The sequence below is a fragment of the Pan troglodytes genome, chromosome 17, assembly GCF_028858775.2.
Source record: "Pan troglodytes isolate AG18354 chromosome 17, NHGRI_mPanTro3-v2.0_pri, whole genome shotgun sequence".
In the NCBI taxonomy this organism is placed as follows: Eukaryota; Metazoa; Chordata; class Mammalia; order Primates; family Hominidae; genus Pan; species Pan troglodytes.
Genome location: NC_072415.2, coordinates 69,013,972 through 69,031,875, shown reverse-complemented (window position 1 = coordinate 69,031,875; position 17,904 = coordinate 69,013,972). Strand labels below are relative to the sequence as shown.

The following is a 17,904-nucleotide window of genomic DNA, read 5'->3' as shown; positions in this document are numbered from 1 at the left end:
AAGCTACCAAAATCACCAATAGTTCAATATGTATTTTAATATGCTCTGAACCAAAAATTTTCAACATCCTTTTTACAACACATTTATAGCCTTACATTAAAAAAAGTTCTTAATAAATCAAGTGGAGGACTTCAGAAAACTACATATAGTAAACCATACTAATAAAATATCAAATAAACTAATAAAATATAAATTATAATAAAAGTTAGTATTAAAAATTATAGATTTACATAGTATAAGAAATATGTATTATATATGATATATAGTATATAAATATATAAGAAATATATAAAGTAAAAATATTTAGAATATAATAAAATTATAGGCCAGGTGTGATGGCGCACATCTGTAATCCTGGCACTTTGGGAGGCTGAGGCTGGAGGATCACTTGAGGCCAGGAGTTTGAGACAAGCCTGGGCAACAAAGACAACTCCCTCTACCCCCAACTCCCTACAAAAAAATGAAAATCAATAAAAATTAGCCAGGCATGGTGGTGGTCACCTGTAGTCCCTGCTACTCAGGAGGCTGAGGCTGGCAGATTGCTCGTGACCAAGAGTGTGAGGTAGCATTGAGCTATGATCACGCCACTGCACTCCAGCCTGAGCGACAGAGCGAGACTCTGTCTAAAAAAAAAAAAGAAAAAGTGTGTATACACACACACACACACACACACACAAACAAAATATCAATTCCAGTGGCCAAAACTAATGAAAAATAAGTTTCATAAAGCCAGCAGTGATATACATTTCTAGCATGAATATACAAACTCTTAATGTGCCTTTTAATCACATCTGACACAAATGCAGAATCAAGTGAGAAGCCATCACTCTCTAACAGTCAACCAGAGATAGAAGAGAACATGCAACTGATTTAAAGATATTTCTCCTAAAACCTTGAGATCACAAATAAGTTCTAAGCCAAAAAAGATAGGAGAAACTGGTTTTTTAAAAAATTTTTTACCTGTTGCTAGGGTAACAGGATTTTGGCAGGAAGTCAAAGTCGCCATAGCTAAAAGATGAGTTTTAGAAGGATAAAAATCTATTATGTCCCTACATTTAGATTAAATAAGAGACTTTGTAGTAAGGCATGCCTAATGACAACAGGATGAACTCTAACAGTAAAAGAATGAAAATGAAACCATCTGGCAATGAACTATGCAAACTAGACAGTATTTCAGTATTTTTATCCCCTTAACTAATGGCCATCACCACAGTACAGCACAAAGACAGAAACAACATGGAGATGTAATGTTTTATTTCACAAAGTTCTCTAAACAAGTTTCAGGGAGATTAAAGGGGGCAATTATGCCCTACCACACATTTCATACACATGGCTAGGTTCCAGGTTGTGTGGGTGAGCACCTTTTAAATTTTTTTTTTTTTTTTTTTGAGACAGGGTCTCACTCTGTTGCCCACACTGGAGTGCAGTGACACGACTGCGGCTCACTGCAGCCTCAAGCTCTGGGCTCTAGCAATCCTCCTGCCTCAGCCTCTGAAAGTGTTAGGATTACGGGCGTGAGCCACTGCACCCGGCCAAGTGGGCACTTAAAAAATTTATATACATACATACACACACACACACACACACACTTTTTTTTCTTTTAAATACTGCGCAAGTGAGAGTCTCTGCAAAGCTCCACAGTCAATCTGACTTTAAGCATGGTGGTCCCAAACTAGGAAATGCAAGCTGATTGCCTTGCCATTCTTTTCAAAAGTAACAACAGCACACCTGCCTCAGTGGCTGTGGTCATCTCTCCACACTCTGATCCTTTCATTCTCCCACTTTCCTTCACTGCCACTGCTTTCACCTACATCTCTGAGTGAACTGAAAGTGAATTTCAGAATGGGAAAGGCTACAAAATAGCAAGTATTCAAATCACCTATCACCTGCACCCTGTATGGAAAATGCAGATGAAATCTATGGACTTTTCTTAAAGGCTTTAGGAACAGAAACATTAAGACATCCTAAAATCATTTATAATCAGGCTTTAAATTATATTGAACAGACTTACTAATGCTGTAAATCCAACATCCAGAGAGTTGTGTCCCCTGCCTTCATCACCAAGAGTGAACGTTGGGTGGAGTCTTTAAACAAATACACTTGAGATCAACCTTCCCCAAAACATAAACTCAACAAAGGTGTGTTGGTGCTATAGCAGTCACACAGTGAGGGCCACAGCAATGAGCATCAGCAGCAAGGGCAGGTGCGTGGCAGATCCCAGGTGGTATGAGTGTTCCCAGCCCTGCCGCAACACTGGAATCACCTGGAAGCTTTAAGAATGCCAGGGCCGGCTGGGTGCGGTGGCTCACGCCTGTAATCCCAGCACTTTGGGAGGCCGAGGCGGGCAGATCACGAGGTCAGAAGATCGAGACCATCCTGGCTAACATGGTGAAAGCCCGTCTCTACTAAAAATACAAAAAATTAGCCGGGCGTGGTGGTGGGCGCCTGTAGTCCCAGCTACTCAGGAGGCTGAGGCAGGAGAATCGCTTGAACCCAGGGTGGGAGCTTGCAGTGAGTCGAGATGGCACCACTGTACTCCAGCCTGGGCGACAGAGCAAGACTCCATCTCAAAAAAAAAAAAAAAAAAAAAAAAGAATGCCAGGGCCAGGTCCCATCCCTAGTGATGCCAATTAGCTGGTCTGGGGAGCACAAGTGTGCTGGGCCGTAGGCTCTCTGGGTGATTCTCGTGTGCAGCTACCGAGTCAGACTCACTGCTCCCCCTGTAGCCTTCCTGCTGACAAGGACTTCTTCCTAGAAGTTCTGTTTCGATCCACAAATTAGATTAACTGTGAAACCAAATGCTTTCTACAGAGACTTGGTTAGTCCATGGAATGACTTTTAGACTGTGACTGGTTTAAAATATCCATCTCACACTAGCAATGGCTACTACATAGATTACCACTGGTAGTCTCCTTTCATTCCAGTGTCCGAGGAGAAAGATCACATTGGCCCTAGAATCCATTTTTTTTTTTTTTTTTTTAAGACAGAGTCTCGCTCTGTCATCCAGGCTGGAGCGCAGTGGTGCAATCTCGGCTCACCGCAACCTTCACCTCCCGGGTTTAAACAATTCTTCTGCCTCAGCCTCCCAAGTAGCTGGGACTACAGATGCCCGCCACCATGCCCAGCTAATTTTTGTATTTTTGGTAGAGGTAGGGTTTCACCATATTGGCCAGGCTGGTCTCAAACTCCTGACCTCAAATGATACACCCACCTCGGACTCCCAAAAGTGCTGGGATTACAGGCATGACCCACCGTGCCCAGCCGACCCTAGAATCCTTTCTATTCCATTATTTTACAGATGAGCATCTGGCCACTACCTGAATACTTCCAGCAACAGATAGGCAGACATTTCACTCACGCATGGCCCCAGCTGGTCTGGAATTATCACATGCTGGTCCTCACATGGAGGACATCTATCTGAAGACAGCTATCAAAGCTCCCTTTAACCCCAACTTCTCTCTTCCTCCTGCCACTGTTTCTAGACTCAGCATTCTGCTTACCCTCCTCTGCTAGTTGTCAGCATCCATCTTAAATCGGTGCAATGGAAACTTTCCCCCTGTTTAGATTCACTGTGGCCACCTTACTGCAGGTGACAAATACTACTTGTCATTCCCTCCCCTTTGCGGTACACCCGGGAATATACTTGGGGCTGCTCACATAATTCATTCTGGGCAATGACTCGTGTTGTGCATCACATCCAGAATAACGAGCGTGTAAAGACCAGGCAGGACTCGCCAGTCTTTTTTTCAGTAACACCTACGTTGAGACAATGGGGCTGAAAGAAACAGCCTTGATCACTGAGTTACCAGTGGAAGGGATGACTGCCCCGGAGAAATGCAAACTCTGCATAGCAAACTCTGTATGTGCAAGAAATGAACTTTTATTGGATAAATCAATGGGCTTTGGGGGATTGTACTGCCACACAGACTAAGCCAGTAGTTCGCAAAGCATGGTCCCAAGATGAGCAGCATCAGCATCAGCTAGGCCTTGTCAGAAATGCAAATGATCGGGTTCCATCCCAGACCTGCTGAATCAGAAGCTGTGGGGTGGAGGCCAGCAACTAGCTGAACAAGCCTTCCAGTTAATTCTGATGCACACTCCAATCTTGGGAACCGCTAGCTAGATTATGGTGCCAAGTCAAAGGAAGGGTGTTAGCTTTCCTTGATATGAATGCTACATCAGCAGCCACAAAGAAGGATGGATTGTAGCAAGATAGTCAAATAAAGACAGAATACTTTTTCATAGAACTTAGCTAAGCCATATCTACCTCACATAATATGTGTACTTTTATTTTTTTTAAGTGAAAAGCTCTGCATTTAAGATCTGCCTTGTAAAATCCCTCCTAGCTTCTCTTCCTATAATTAAGTCATTGATAGAAAGACTGAGGAAAATCTGATCCAAGATGGAAGCTTTCTCTCCAACAAGGCAGTGAGCCATGAGTCAGCTATCCATGCAATATTTCACCCAGGCCCTCCTGCACTACACTGCACAGAACAGTATCAAAACAGAATCTGTCAACAGTTTTGCTGAAACCCAGTTTCTGTCTAGAGGGTTATTCTACCTACCAACTGGTCCCTCTGTAAAGAAAAGGAGATTGATCTGCAATCACATGTTCTTAGTCTTCGCCTAGTTCTTTTCCCCAGTGCTCAGGCAGGAACCAGCTACTTCACCATCTGTTCTCTGAAATGGCTGTGCTCAGTAAGGTCAGATAGACTTTATCTGAAATCTTCCGAATCTACCCAACCTTCTCCTTTCACACAAGCAGGGTATCTGGCCACAGCTCATTCTCCATGACATACATATATTTGCAATCTCCTTTCACCCCATGTAAAGATGGAAAATTGGCCCAGTACAATGGCTCACACCTGTAATCCCAACACTTTGGGAGGCCAAGATGAGAGGATCACTTGAGCTCAGGAATTCAAGACCAGCCTGGGCATCAGAAGGCATCTCTACCAAAAAAATTTTTTAAATTAGTCAAGCAGGCCGGGCGCAGTCGCTCATGCCTGTAATCCCACTTGAGGTCAGGAGTTCAAGACCAGCCTGGGCAACAGGGTGAAGCCCTGTCTCTACTAAAGATACAAAAATTAGCTGGGCGTGGTGGCACGCACCTGTAATCCCAGCTACTTAGGAGGCTGAGGCAGGAGAATCGCTTGAACCTGGGAGGTGGAGGTTGCAGTGAGCCAAGATCGTGCCACTGCACTCCAGTTTGGGTGACAGAGTGAGACCCTGTCTCAAAAAAATAAAAAAAAAAAGAAAAGAAAAATCTACTTAGAAGTGGTAAATGTATAACGTCTCTGTATGCAGAACCTTCCATTTTGGTGAGCTGCTTTCTAGCAAAATTTAATTTTAAAAAAATCTATAGTGTTCAGAGAGGAAATACAGTATAGAGACAAAACATCTATTATGTATTGTGCTACATGCTTTCATTTTATTTAATTTCAAAAGACTCTTAGGTGGTAAATATTTCCATTTTAGACCTATGCAAACTGAAGCTGACGCTGGAAGATGGTGGTTGTTAATTATTTTTTCACAAAGTCACACTGGTAGTTGTGGTGCCAGAATATATACCCCAGTCTCCCAGGCTCTTCCCAAGTTACAGACACAGTACTGGACCACATCTATCTACATCATGAAGAATCTTGAGGCCGAGTGCACTGGCTCATGCCTATAATCCCAGCACTTTGGGAGGCCAAGGTAGACAGGTCACTTGAGCCAGGAGTTCAACAGGGTGACATAGTGAAACACACCGTCTCTACTAAAAACACAAAAATTAGCTGGGTGTGGTGGTACACACCTGTAGTCCCAGCTACTCGGGAGGACTGCCTAAGCCTGGGAGGTGGAGGTGGCAGTGAGCCAAGATCACCCTACTGCACTTTAGCTTGGGCAACAGAGTGAGACCTTGTCAAAAAAAAAAAAAAAAACACTGAAAAGATCTAAGGTTCATTTTGATGGCACCAGAGTTCCGTAATTCAGCACATATGCCTCTGCTTTAGGATATTTCAATTAATAAGTTAAGGTTCCTTGATGTGTAGGAGAACCAGGCAGCAAATGAGAGAATGATTACAATTATCACAGATTGTGTTGTAATTTTCTAGATTTGAACAGGTACATATAACATGTAACTTCTTTTTAATTTTAATACTGGCTCACATAATTACAGAATGTTTGATCTCTAAGAATGACCTCAGATATTATCTCATTCAAAGGATCTTAGTTTGGTTCCTAAAAGGCCTTCTAGAACAACAAAAAAGAAGAGCAGGAGATCCATAACCTGCCTAAAATTGTATGTAAAACTCTGTGCATTTGTACATGGATCTGAGGAAAGGCTCACGGCTGGGATGAGATCATCAGGTTAATGTGACACTGACACGCCCGTCCCTCCTGATTTTATAGTTGAGAATATAGAGACTACAAAGGTGGTGGGATTTCTGTGGTTAGAAAGCTAGTTAGGTACCTGAACCTAGACTGCAACTTGTGTGTATCTGTGACTAACACAAAGCCCCTTCCCATATGTGCAAGTAACAATCCAAAGAGAACTGCTTCAATCAGGGACTCCAGAGATACTCTGCAAGACACAATGCTGTAAACCATAGAAGACTGTAATAATAAAATGGACATACAACTTGCCCTCAAAGACTTTACCATTTACAAGGACAGCTAAAATTTGGCCATAACAAAACAATAATACCAACTTTAGAAAGCACAATAAAAATTAGATAATACATAAGCATTTGAGAAAAAACTTTAAAAAGAGAAACTGATCAGTTTTTTACTGCTTTCTGTATATAGAATTTGTAACAAGAACTTCTTAAAATGCTGCTGCTTTAACTGTTTTTTCTTTTTTAAATAGCTAAAGCAGTAATTCAGCAAATTGTAGGTTTTAAGATGATTACGCCTTTAATAAATATGCACTGAATATCTGTCAATATTTTTTTAAAGTATTTGACTTGATATCAGATTACGACAAATAACTGGAAAAAAGTTAAAAACCACTGAAAGTAGATACTGACAATTCATTTTTTAAAAAGAGCATCAGAGACACAGAAAAGCTACTGAATAACTAGCAGAGCCAGAATTAGGTTTTTTTTTTTTTTTTTTTTTTTTTTGACACATTGTCTCGCTCTGTTGCCTAGGCTGGAATGCAGTGGCACAATCTTGGCTCACTGCAACCTCCGCCTCCTGGATTTAAGCAATTCTCGTGCCTCAGCCTCCCAAATAGCTGGGATTACAAGGCACCTGCCACTATGCCCGGCTCATTTTTGTACTTTTAGTAGAGATGGGGTTTCATCATGTTGGCCAGGGGGGTCTCAAACTCCTGACCTCAAGTGATCCACCTGCACTGGCCTCCCAAAGTGCTGGGATTACAGGCATGAGCCACCATGCCCGGCCAGTTCTGAATCTTAAAAACAAAGCTACTGAATATCTTTAACTCAATAAATTGAACTGTATACAGAATATTTCTTTTTAGTGAAGTTCTTCTGGATGGGAACTGAGAAGGGGAAGAAAGGTCAAAAACAATTAATGAAACCAAAATGGCATTCTAAAATGAGTAGCAGTGAATTCTAATGTTTTGACATAAATTTTTAACTTATGCCAGTTAAATTTACTCCTAACCTGAAATATTTACTCCAAATCTTATCAAAATAATAATCATACTAGAAGCAGTAACACTAAGGTAATGACTGTACTGTGGTTGGCAGAATACGTTTAGATTATTCCCCAAGTTATTTTATTTCTATATATATACGTATTTTAAGTCATAATTATGATACTAAAATCAAGTATACATTCAAAGTTCACTGGTTCAGAACGCTGACATATTTATCCTAATGCATAATATTTCATCGGGTAATCCAATAAATTTGGATCTTTCCAATGACTTCTGGGCTGGTGGAAGTTAAACTGTATTCTCTCCTGAGACCTTTAGCCAAATACAATTTTTGATCCCTTATATGTGTATAGCGTATTTCATATTGATATCTCATCTTAAACCCATAGGAATTAGAGAATACTTATCACTTCATATATAGTTCTCTAGGTACTTACAACACAGGACACTGGAAGATCACTAAATATGTACCCATTTTAAAGAAGAGGAGGTTAAGTCTAAGAGGAGTTAGATGTCTTCCAAATCAGAACTCTTTCTTGGTCTATTAATTCAAGAAATACTTTTCAACTAACTGGAGACACAGATTTGGGTGCTATCTGTATATATACTGCACACGAGAAGCAAAGTTATAAGAGCGGTTGAATTTTCCCCAGAGAAAGTTAAACGTTTCTAGGACAGAAACCTGATGGGTGTTCCGGTAATGGTGAGAGAACCCAGGAGAGAGTGGTATTCCACAATAAGGGTAGAAAATGCTTTTAGAAAGAACTGCCAATCATGTGAAATACCGCTGTGGGGTGAGTGGAGGTAAAGACAGGAACACATCCAACAACTTAACAACAAAGGGGTCACCAGAGAACTGGATTCAGTGATAAGGTGGCAAGCCCAGGGTAAATGGGAAGGAAAGATATAGACAGCAAGGTGCTCGCCTGGTTGTCTGAAGGAAGACGGAGAAAAGACAGCACAGGGGCTTTGAAGTTTGGGTGACTTAAGTATTCTAGGAAAGGAGAAATGAATGGAGATAGATATAAGATGCTTGTAGAGGGGTGTTTGGAAGTGGGTGCTCCAGTGAGACTTGGCATGGTGGAACTCTCACACTCAACACCATTCATTTCTCTAGCTTATGAAGATGCTCCTCCCCTCTCCTCACCCACTCATCTCCTTCATTCTCTCAGGAGGCTGAGGGAACAGGATTGAAACTACAATCTAATATGATGTGCCTCATTCCAAAGGCAGGGCCTCAACTCCTTCAAAGCCAATCCTAAAATTATACTAAGCCAGACATTTCCATTCTGATGAACATCTCCATCAAAACCAAGGGCACATGCGTGCACACACATCCAATTCAGAGTGGGCTCTCTGCTGCAGGTCCAGAGCAAAGGCTTTCAATCAGTGGTACATTTCATCCCACCAACCTTTTTGAAACCATCTCCTCCTGTCATATCCTAGATCTAATCATTATCTCAAATGTAAGATAAAGATAGTTTTTTAAAAAAGGAAAAGAGTTCTGATATGTTACAAGATAGTTACAGAAATCTCACGAAATGAAAGGACTGGACTACCGGATGATGACGAAGGCCAGCTCCTGTTTGACTCTTATGCAATCTGGTAGGGGTGCCAAGTGAAGACTCCCTAGAACCACCACATCAGACTCTGACAGCACCCTGGCAGTGTATTTATACCGTAGATTATTGAAGTATTGCTCCTTAAAAACTACCCAGTATTTACAATGAACACTGTACAATGCTAGTAGGAAAGCCTGAGACTAAGATGATTAAATAAGCAATGTGCCACTAAAGCCAAATATATTCTGTAAGTAACTACTTTTTATATCAAGACACACTGTAGTAAGACCAAATACAATAAAAACATCTTTTTGCAATTTGTGAATATTGTGATCCAGCCATGTTCACAGGCCATTTGGGATAATCACAAAGTAAAACATGTCAGTTTCATGAGCAGCTCAAACAAATAGTACAAATAAATGAGATTACAGAATAGTTCTTAGCACATTTAATAGAGCAAACTGCTCAAAGATGTAGTGTATACTAATTACAAAACAATTCCTATGTACTCTCTATATAGTCTCACTACGGATGACTATTTTGTTCTATTGGCTTAAGTTAAAGCAGTAAGATGACTTTCTTTGAAAACGTCACGTATTTGAACCCACTAATCAATCTCAGTATTAGGATTACAAATGAGACAAGCTGGTAGCTGGTATTATGTTCCTCATGATGAAATACAAAAAGAATACAGCACCTATGACATATTCTTTTGTTGTTTTTTAGTTTTGAGACAGGGCCTCGCTCTATCGCCCAGGGTAGAGTACAGTGGCATGATCATGGTTCACTGCACCCTGGAACTCCTGGGCTCAAGTAATCCTCCTGCCTCCGCCTCCCAATGTGCTGGGATTATAGGCATGAGCCACCATGCCCAGCTGACAAGGGCTTACCTAAAAAATTCAAATCTAATCAATATTCCAGGAATATGAGATAAAGAGGAACAAGTTAAACGGTGTCAAAAAGTAGCAAATTCCAGCTGGTCACAGTGGCTCACGCCTGTAATCCAGCACTTTGGGAGGCCAAAGTGGGTGGACTGCCTGAGGCCAGGAGTTCGAGACCAGACTGGCCAACATGGTAAAATCCCATCTTTACTAAAAATATTTAAAAATTAGCTGAGCGTGGTGGTGCACATCTGTAATCCCAGCTACTTGGGAGGCTGACGCATTAGAATTGCTTGAACCCAGGAGGCAGAGATTGCAGTGAGCCGAGATCATGCCACTGCATTTCAGCCTGGACAACAGAGTGAGACTCTTTCTCAAAAAAAAAAAAAAAAAAAAAGTAGCAAATTCCATGTTGGTTCCTAGTGTCAACAAGTTAAAAAAAAAAAGTATCAATTACCTAAATCTAGTAAAGTGAGGGACAACCTATATATAGGACAAACAATCCAATTTTTCTAACAAATCAACCATACATTAAAAAATAAAATGGAAGGAGGACTACGTAAAATAAAGAATTACACAACAACCAAAAGTAATATATGGACTTTTTGGGTCCTGACCATAACAAACCAACTTTGAGACAATCAGGAAATGTGAATACAGCCTAATATTGTATTTAATACAGTATTAGATAATACTGAAAAATAATTTTGCTAATATTATTAGGTCTAATAAGTATTTTTTAAATTCCTTATCAGTTGGAGACATATACTTACTATTTAAAAGAGAGAGGATATACATATGTGACTCAGATTTTTCAGTGATTTGGAGTTACAGAGCTTCTACTGGAAGTTAAAGGATGTGGTTCCTCTTCCCACTACCAAACTCAAGGAAGAATCATGTAAGTCACACAAATGCTACTGGCAATGCTCAACATTTCCACTGTCTTTCTCTGCTCCTTTCTTCCTTAGCTGGCACAAGGATAGAGGTAAATTCAAATGCCTTTAACCTTGGTTTACTATTTTTCTCTTTCCTAAGCTATAAATATGAATGTGATAGGTAACTTACCACATTCATGCACACCAGTCTGGAGGAGTGCATGTGAAGGCAATGACCAGGAAAACTGAAGACTGAAGGATTTGGAAAGGTCTATTTTACAGATAAAGAAGTGAGGCAGAGAGACACCAAGTGATTTTTAAGGTCACACCACTAATTACTGATAGAGCCAAGCCAAGAGCCCACATCTTGGAAGCTTGCCAGTCCAGTGCCCTCTCTTGCACTCACCCAGAGCAGCTTTCATTCTTTACTGACCTTCCCGTGCTCCTTCCTCACGTGGGATATGTACACATCTCTCTGCATGAACAGGCAGTCACACTCCCAACACGTCCACCCAGGACTGGCCACTTTCTTGGTTTCCATTGATTTTTTCACAGGAGATGGAGATTTCTTTTCCAATTTCTCTTTCCCATTCATGGATTTGGTGTCCTCTTTGTTCTGATTTGCTGAATTTTGAGTTGCAGGCTTAATGCTCAAAGGCAAGTTTATACCCAAGTTTGGAGGCCCTTCAATACTTTTCAATGTTCCATGCATAGACTACATTATAAAAAGAAAAGAAATATCTATCACAAATCACAACACTAAAAGAAAGCACAAGTACGCTATCTTAACATGTGGTACACATTTCAACACCATTTTATATTCATTCAGAAATATTTAATATATAAAGAAAAAAACCTAAGCTAAATATACATTTCAAAAGAGATAAAAGTCTGCTATAAGTTATGCATTTCTCTTTCCAAATGCTTTTTAAAGGCCTATATATTTGTACCATTTTAAAATTCTTTAAAGAAAGACCTCTGTATTGAACACAAATTAATCCTGGTACTTTATCCTCCTGTAACATCCCCGAGGGAGGCCTCTCTACAACAAACCATTTCGGAACAACTCTCTCCTTTCCCATCAGCCTGGAAATGTTTAAATAGGCAAATACATTATTAGGAATTCAACTAGAACAAACTGACTTGAGCAAACATCTAAGATCAATACGTTAGTAAATAGCAAGCCTTCTTCTTTTCATGCCTTTCACATTCTCGGAATACTGGTAACAGTCTGGGTTTTTGCTGGGTTTTGTCAGTAATTTTCATCTCCTTACATCCTATCCCGACCCATCCTTTCTTACTGATGGCAGCCAGGCTTGAGAACTACACACATTAGATACTCATGTCTTTTTAAATTGCTTAGCTAACTATTATCATTAACATAATGGCCGCAACAGCCATCTTCAACTTAAACTCACTGGATTTCAAATTTGAAAAGGGTAAAATTAGTGCAATTTGATTCTAAAGACCAGCTCACTTTGGTTTTTGTTTTGTATTCTAAAAGCATGGAATAAAAACAGCAGGGTGGGGTGTATGCAGTGGCTCACGCCTATAATTCCAACACTTCAGGAGGCCAAGGCAGGAGGTTCACTTGAAGCCTGGAGTTTGAGACCAGTCTGGGCAACACAGAGAGACCCCATCTCTACAAAAAGATTAATAAATTAGTCGGGCATAGTGGTGCATGCCTGAAGTCCCAGTTACTTAGAAGGCTGAGGTAAGAGTATTGCTTGAGCCCAGGAGTTCAAGGTTACAGTGAGCTACAATCACGCCACTGCACTCTAGCCTGGGCAACAGAGCAAGACCCTGTCTCAAAAAATAAAAACAAAAACAAAAAAAGAGGGTGGAGGAGAGCAAAAAATAAAATCTTTGCCTCTGTATACAATATACAATTTATTTTTGAATAGGGCCGTCTCTTCTTACTAGCAGTCAGGCTTGCAGTTAAACCATGAATTCCTGAATCTACAGAAAGACAACATCAAAAATCTTTCCTAAGAGGCTTTCACACATCCGAGTTCCCCTGGGTCACAGAGACTCACACTGATAGACCTCAGCTCCACATTCCTTCTTGGATGTTTAAGAAAGAAGCCATTCCTTCAGGACACTCTCCATCACATTTTCTCAAGGCAAGGTCTTCTCTAAACAGTGCCAAGAACTAGCTAACCTTCCTCAACATCATTTTTCACCAGAGGGAAACAGGGGTTCTATCATTTTCTCACCGGCTGAAGTCACAAGGTCTACCCAAACAGGCAACAGTGAAAGTGGCCCATAAAAGGGGGCTGAGGTGGGCCACGCGCAGTGGCTCACGCCTGCAATCCCAGCACTTTGGGAGGCCGAGGCAGGTGGATCACAAGGTCTGGAGATCGAGACCAACCTGGCTAACAAGGTGAAACCCCGTCTCTACTAAAAATACAAAAAATTAGCCGTGCATGGTGGCAGGTGCCTGTAGTCCCAGCTACTTGGGAGGCAGAGGCAGGAGAATGGCATGAACCCGGGAGGCGGAGCTTGCAGTGAGCAGAGATCTCCCCACTGCACTCCAGCTTGGGCGACGGAGCAAAACTCCATCTCAAAAACAAACAAACAAACAAACAAAAAAAACGGGGGTTGGGGGGCGAGGGCTGAGGTGATTGTCTAATCATGTTCTTTGCAAAGAGAAAATCTGGAGCAAGACATGATTTCTTGATAGCCAAAAACTATGCCTTGCTTCATGCCCACCACTCAGGGCAGAAGGCTTCTGTGTTTCATTGCTCTTTTTCAAAAGAGAAGCTAAGTTTTTCCATTTTTAACTATTTAAAACCTAAAGAAAACAAAACCTAAAACCTTCTAGCAACTTTTCATAAGTTTCTAGGCAAATGCATTTTTACTAACTGATAAGCTGAAGAAAGGATAAAATATTAAAATATTCTTCTGTAAGATAACCTTAAAGTGCTACAGAAATTACAGAAAAGAAGCAACAAGTTACACTGTAAGTAAAATTAAGACTACTAAATCCAGGTGCAGTGGCTCAGGCCTGTAAATCCCAGCACTTCAGAAGGCCAAGGCAGGAGAATCACTTGAGCCCAGGAGTTCAAGACCAACCTGGACAACATAGTGAAACCCTGTCTCTACAAAAAATACAAAATACAAAAATCGGCCAGGCATGGTGGCGCATGCCTGTAGTCTCAGCTATTTGGGGGGCTGAGGTTGGAGGATCACCTGAGCCCAGGACATGGAGGCTGCCTTGAGCCCTGATATGCCACTGTACTCCAACCTGGGCAACAGAGTGAGACCTTATCTCAAAAGAAAAAAAAAAAAAAAAGACTCTGAAAAGCAAATGTCAGCTGGGAATGGCGGCTCACACCTATAATTTCAGCGCTCTGGAAGGTCAAGGTGAGAAAACCACTTGAGACCAGAGGTTCAGGCTGGGCAACATGGCAAGACATGCCTCATTCATTCATTCATATTGTCATTTTTAAATAAAGAAACAACTTATTTCTTTTCAAATTGATTTTTCCTTAGCTCCTATAACAATAATTAATTTGAATGAATGTCTGTAACTCGAAAGTTTAAATATAAATGTCAACATGGAGGTCCTACAAGTTTATATTTTGGCAGGAGAAGAAAATGACACAAATTGGATCAAACTGGGCAAATAAGAGCCCATCTTTAAGTGAATATGTATGTGGAGAAAACTTGTGCCTGTTCCACTTCCTCTTCCTTCCTCATGAAAAACTGCATAGCACAGGCAATGTAAATAAATAACAAGAGCTAAATAGATTATCTTAAAAATTAAAAAAAAAAAAACAACAGTATGCCCCTAAAACTATGCTTACCCAACCCCAAACATATAAATGCAGGATAATATTTTTAAATGCATAGAACATACATGAAATGAGAACATAAGTGATTATTCCCACTGTTTTCATATCATGTAGTCTTGCATAGGTTCAGATGAATAACAATTCTTTCCTCCTTGTGGCCACAGGATTTTACCACCCCTCTTCAGTTTCTATTTCTTGGAACCTTGTATTCCTCCAAATTCACTATTAACACAAGGAAGACCCTAACCACAAAGTCGATGACCCGACTTCCAGATGCAAAGATGAGTTCTAGAAACCAAATACCTTAAAAGCCTCTTAAGAAGCAACTGTTCTTTTCTTTGTTGTTGGCACACATGTAGTATGTTAAAATATTTTGGTTTAATTCCAATGTCCCTAAATTTTTATTAGCAGTTTTAAATTCTTCCTGGTGTTTCATTAAATAGATATTTACTGTCAAAATAATTATGTAATTTTAGCTAAAATAGTTAAAGTATCTTAAGAGGGTTTTACTGTACTTCAAATGAGAATGATGAAATGCATCTCCCATGCTTTTATTCACCCAAGTAATGCCATCACCACCACTATCTTTACCTTGCCTGGAAGGAGAGAATCTCCAAGATGTTCATTTGCATTAAGCAATTACTCTATATGAACTCACACATGTTCAATATAGGAAATATCAAGGATTCATAATCCAGGCATTTAGCTGACATGAGACTAGAATAATTCAGGGACTCTGCGCTTTAAACTGACCTTTTTTGTGTAACTTTTTGTTTGTTTGTTTCTGAGACGGAGTCTTGCTCTGTCGCCCAGGCTGGAGTGCAGTGGCACAATCTCAGCTCACTGAGATCTCTGCCTCCTGAGTTCAAGTGATTCTCCTGCCTCAGCCTCCCAAGTAGCTAGGATTACAGGCATGTACCACCACGCCCAGCTGATTTTTGTATTTTTAGTAGAGACGGGGTTTCACCATGTTGGTCTCAAGTGATCCGCCTACCTTGGCCTCCCAAAGTGCTGGGATTACAGGTGTGAGCCACCGTGCCCAGCCTGTATAATGTATTTTTAAAAGAGCAAAACTAAAAGAAAGAGATTGAGTTCCTGATAATATGGGGTCTCTTGTTTCTCTGTTTAAAAAGTAAGTCATTTTAATCTCTGAAAGCCAATGGATATTATCTCCTAATCACACAAGGAAAAAAAAATGCTTAACATATTACAGTGGACAGTTAAGCAGCTAGAACTAAGCACTGGCCTTAGTAAGCTTAAAAGGCTATAAATAGATTTCTGTGCCCCTTTTGGGGGTTGGAGAGTAAAACAGTCCACACTGGATATTTATTCATTTCATTAACTGACCACCACCAGGTGCCAGGTACCATACTATATCCTAAATATTTAACAGTCCATTTACAATGCAATCTTTACAGAAAAAAAAAAAAAAAAAGAAAAGAAACTAAAAGGTTTGGGGCATTAATTACAATGCAAACCTAACTGCTTAAATAATTTCAAGGGAAAAAACCTTCATTTTTCTAAATATACCAATATTTGTGTGAATTAGCATAATTCCTCAGAGCCCTTGTCTGTTTCTAAGTCTTACAGAATTCTCAAGAAAAGAAAAACTTCGGCCAGGCGCGGTGGCTCATGCCTATAATCCCAGCACTTTGGGAGGACAAGGCAGGCGGATCACCTGAGGTCAGGAGTTCAAGATCAGCCTGGCCAACATGGTGAAACTAAAAATATAAAAATTAGCTGGGTGTGGTGGTACATGCCTGTAATCCCAGCTACTCGGGAGGCTGAGGCAGGAGAATCACTTGAACCTGGGAGGCGGAGGTTGCAGTGAGCTGAGATCGTGCCACTGCATTCTAGCCTGGGAGACAGAGGGATACTCTGTCTCAAAAAGAAAAAAAAAAAAGAAAGGAAAGGAAAACTTCACAGTCATCATTTTCACATATTAAAAAAAAACAAAAAACAAAAAACTTAGTACTTTTTTACTCTTTTAAAATCAGGGCAGACATTGGTTCCTTTTCACTAATCTTTAGGAGGCAGATCAGGACTCCTGAATGAAAAGCACCACAGTCAAGTGAACACATGATGACAGCATGAAAGTTGCTCACTGACAACGACCAGCATCCATCCCTTCCCTCGACAGTGAGGCATGCTTTAGAGTCACCTGCAGCTCAGCCTTGATTTATGACCAATGAATGGATCTGCAATTCATTTAAAGGAGAGGATAGATGCACACACACCTTGATATGGTCCATCATAAGTTGCTTCTGTGCATATAAAAGAGAACAGTCTGGACACTTGAAAACAGACACCTTCTGGTTTTCAATGTGTTGGTCAAAGTGGCGATACAGCAAGGTTTGCAGGGTGAACACAGTGTCGCACATGGAACACTTATATATTATTCTAAAATAGAAGAGTGCAGCGAGATCATGTCAGTCAGCCTCTTTAAGTCAAAGGATCTGCTACTTTATAGCTGAAGAACTTGGGAGGCAGAGGCACATTGAGAACACACAAACACAATAAATAGAACAACGATTAGCTTTGAAACAAACTTTTGAAGACAACTGGCATCACTCAATCATAGATCAACCTTAACATTTTCAGTAAAGATGCATTCAGCTACATTTACTTAGAAATCTAAATTAATGACCATTTTACTATTCACAAATCTGTAACTAGCACATGTTTGTACAAAGTCTTCATGTTACTTTAACACAGAGCAAAAGCATCCTTTTTTTTTAAAGATTTTTTTTTTAAGATCAGACAAGGCAATGATGATACCCTAACTTGGAAAAGAATGTTAATCTGATTAATAAACTAAATAGGCCTACTCAACTCCAAAGTTTTCATTTAGAGTCAGTAGCAATTTTACATTTGAATGTCAATATTTCTATACCTGTTCTTAACACAGGAAGCCCTACGCCAGTAAACAAATATACAGTAAAATCAAGAAACAGAAAATAAAATCGATACCACTGTTATTTCAACAATGCTTGAATGTTTCTTACGCTTTAAATGACTTAAAATATTCACTTGTCTCCTACAAACTATTTCCATGACTAATATGTTACTAACAAGCAGCCTCCTCAAATGAATTCAGCAGACCTGAACCTTCTGAACATAATCCCTCCTGCCCATCCACACTCTCTACTGAAACGAGGGCACGAGACGTCTTGAGAG

The 17,904-nt window shown here is 40.3% G+C and overlaps 1 protein-coding gene across 34 annotated transcripts in view; it reads right to left on the bottom strand.

The window, feature by feature from the left end:
• The window catches only part of ZNF532 (zinc finger protein 532), a 122,362-nt gene that overhangs the window by 20,719 nt on the left and 83,739 nt on the right, over positions 1–17,904 (bottom strand). For 27 of the 34 annotated variants that reach the window (XM_024350871.3, XM_063795770.1, XM_063795773.1 and 24 more), the window contains 2 exons: positions 16,965–17,127; positions 11,364–11,645 (listed from right to left, as the gene is read on the bottom strand). The exons of 2 other annotated variants lie outside the window; for them this stretch is intronic. In XM_024350871.3, the coding sequence (XP_024206639.1) occupies positions 11,364–11,645; positions 16,965–17,127 (445 nt within the window). The remainder of the gene's footprint in view (positions 1–11,363; positions 11,646–16,964; positions 17,128–17,904) is intronic. 5 more of the 34 variants (XM_063795786.1, XM_063795783.1, XM_063795784.1 and 2 more) reach the window with 1 other exon arrangement.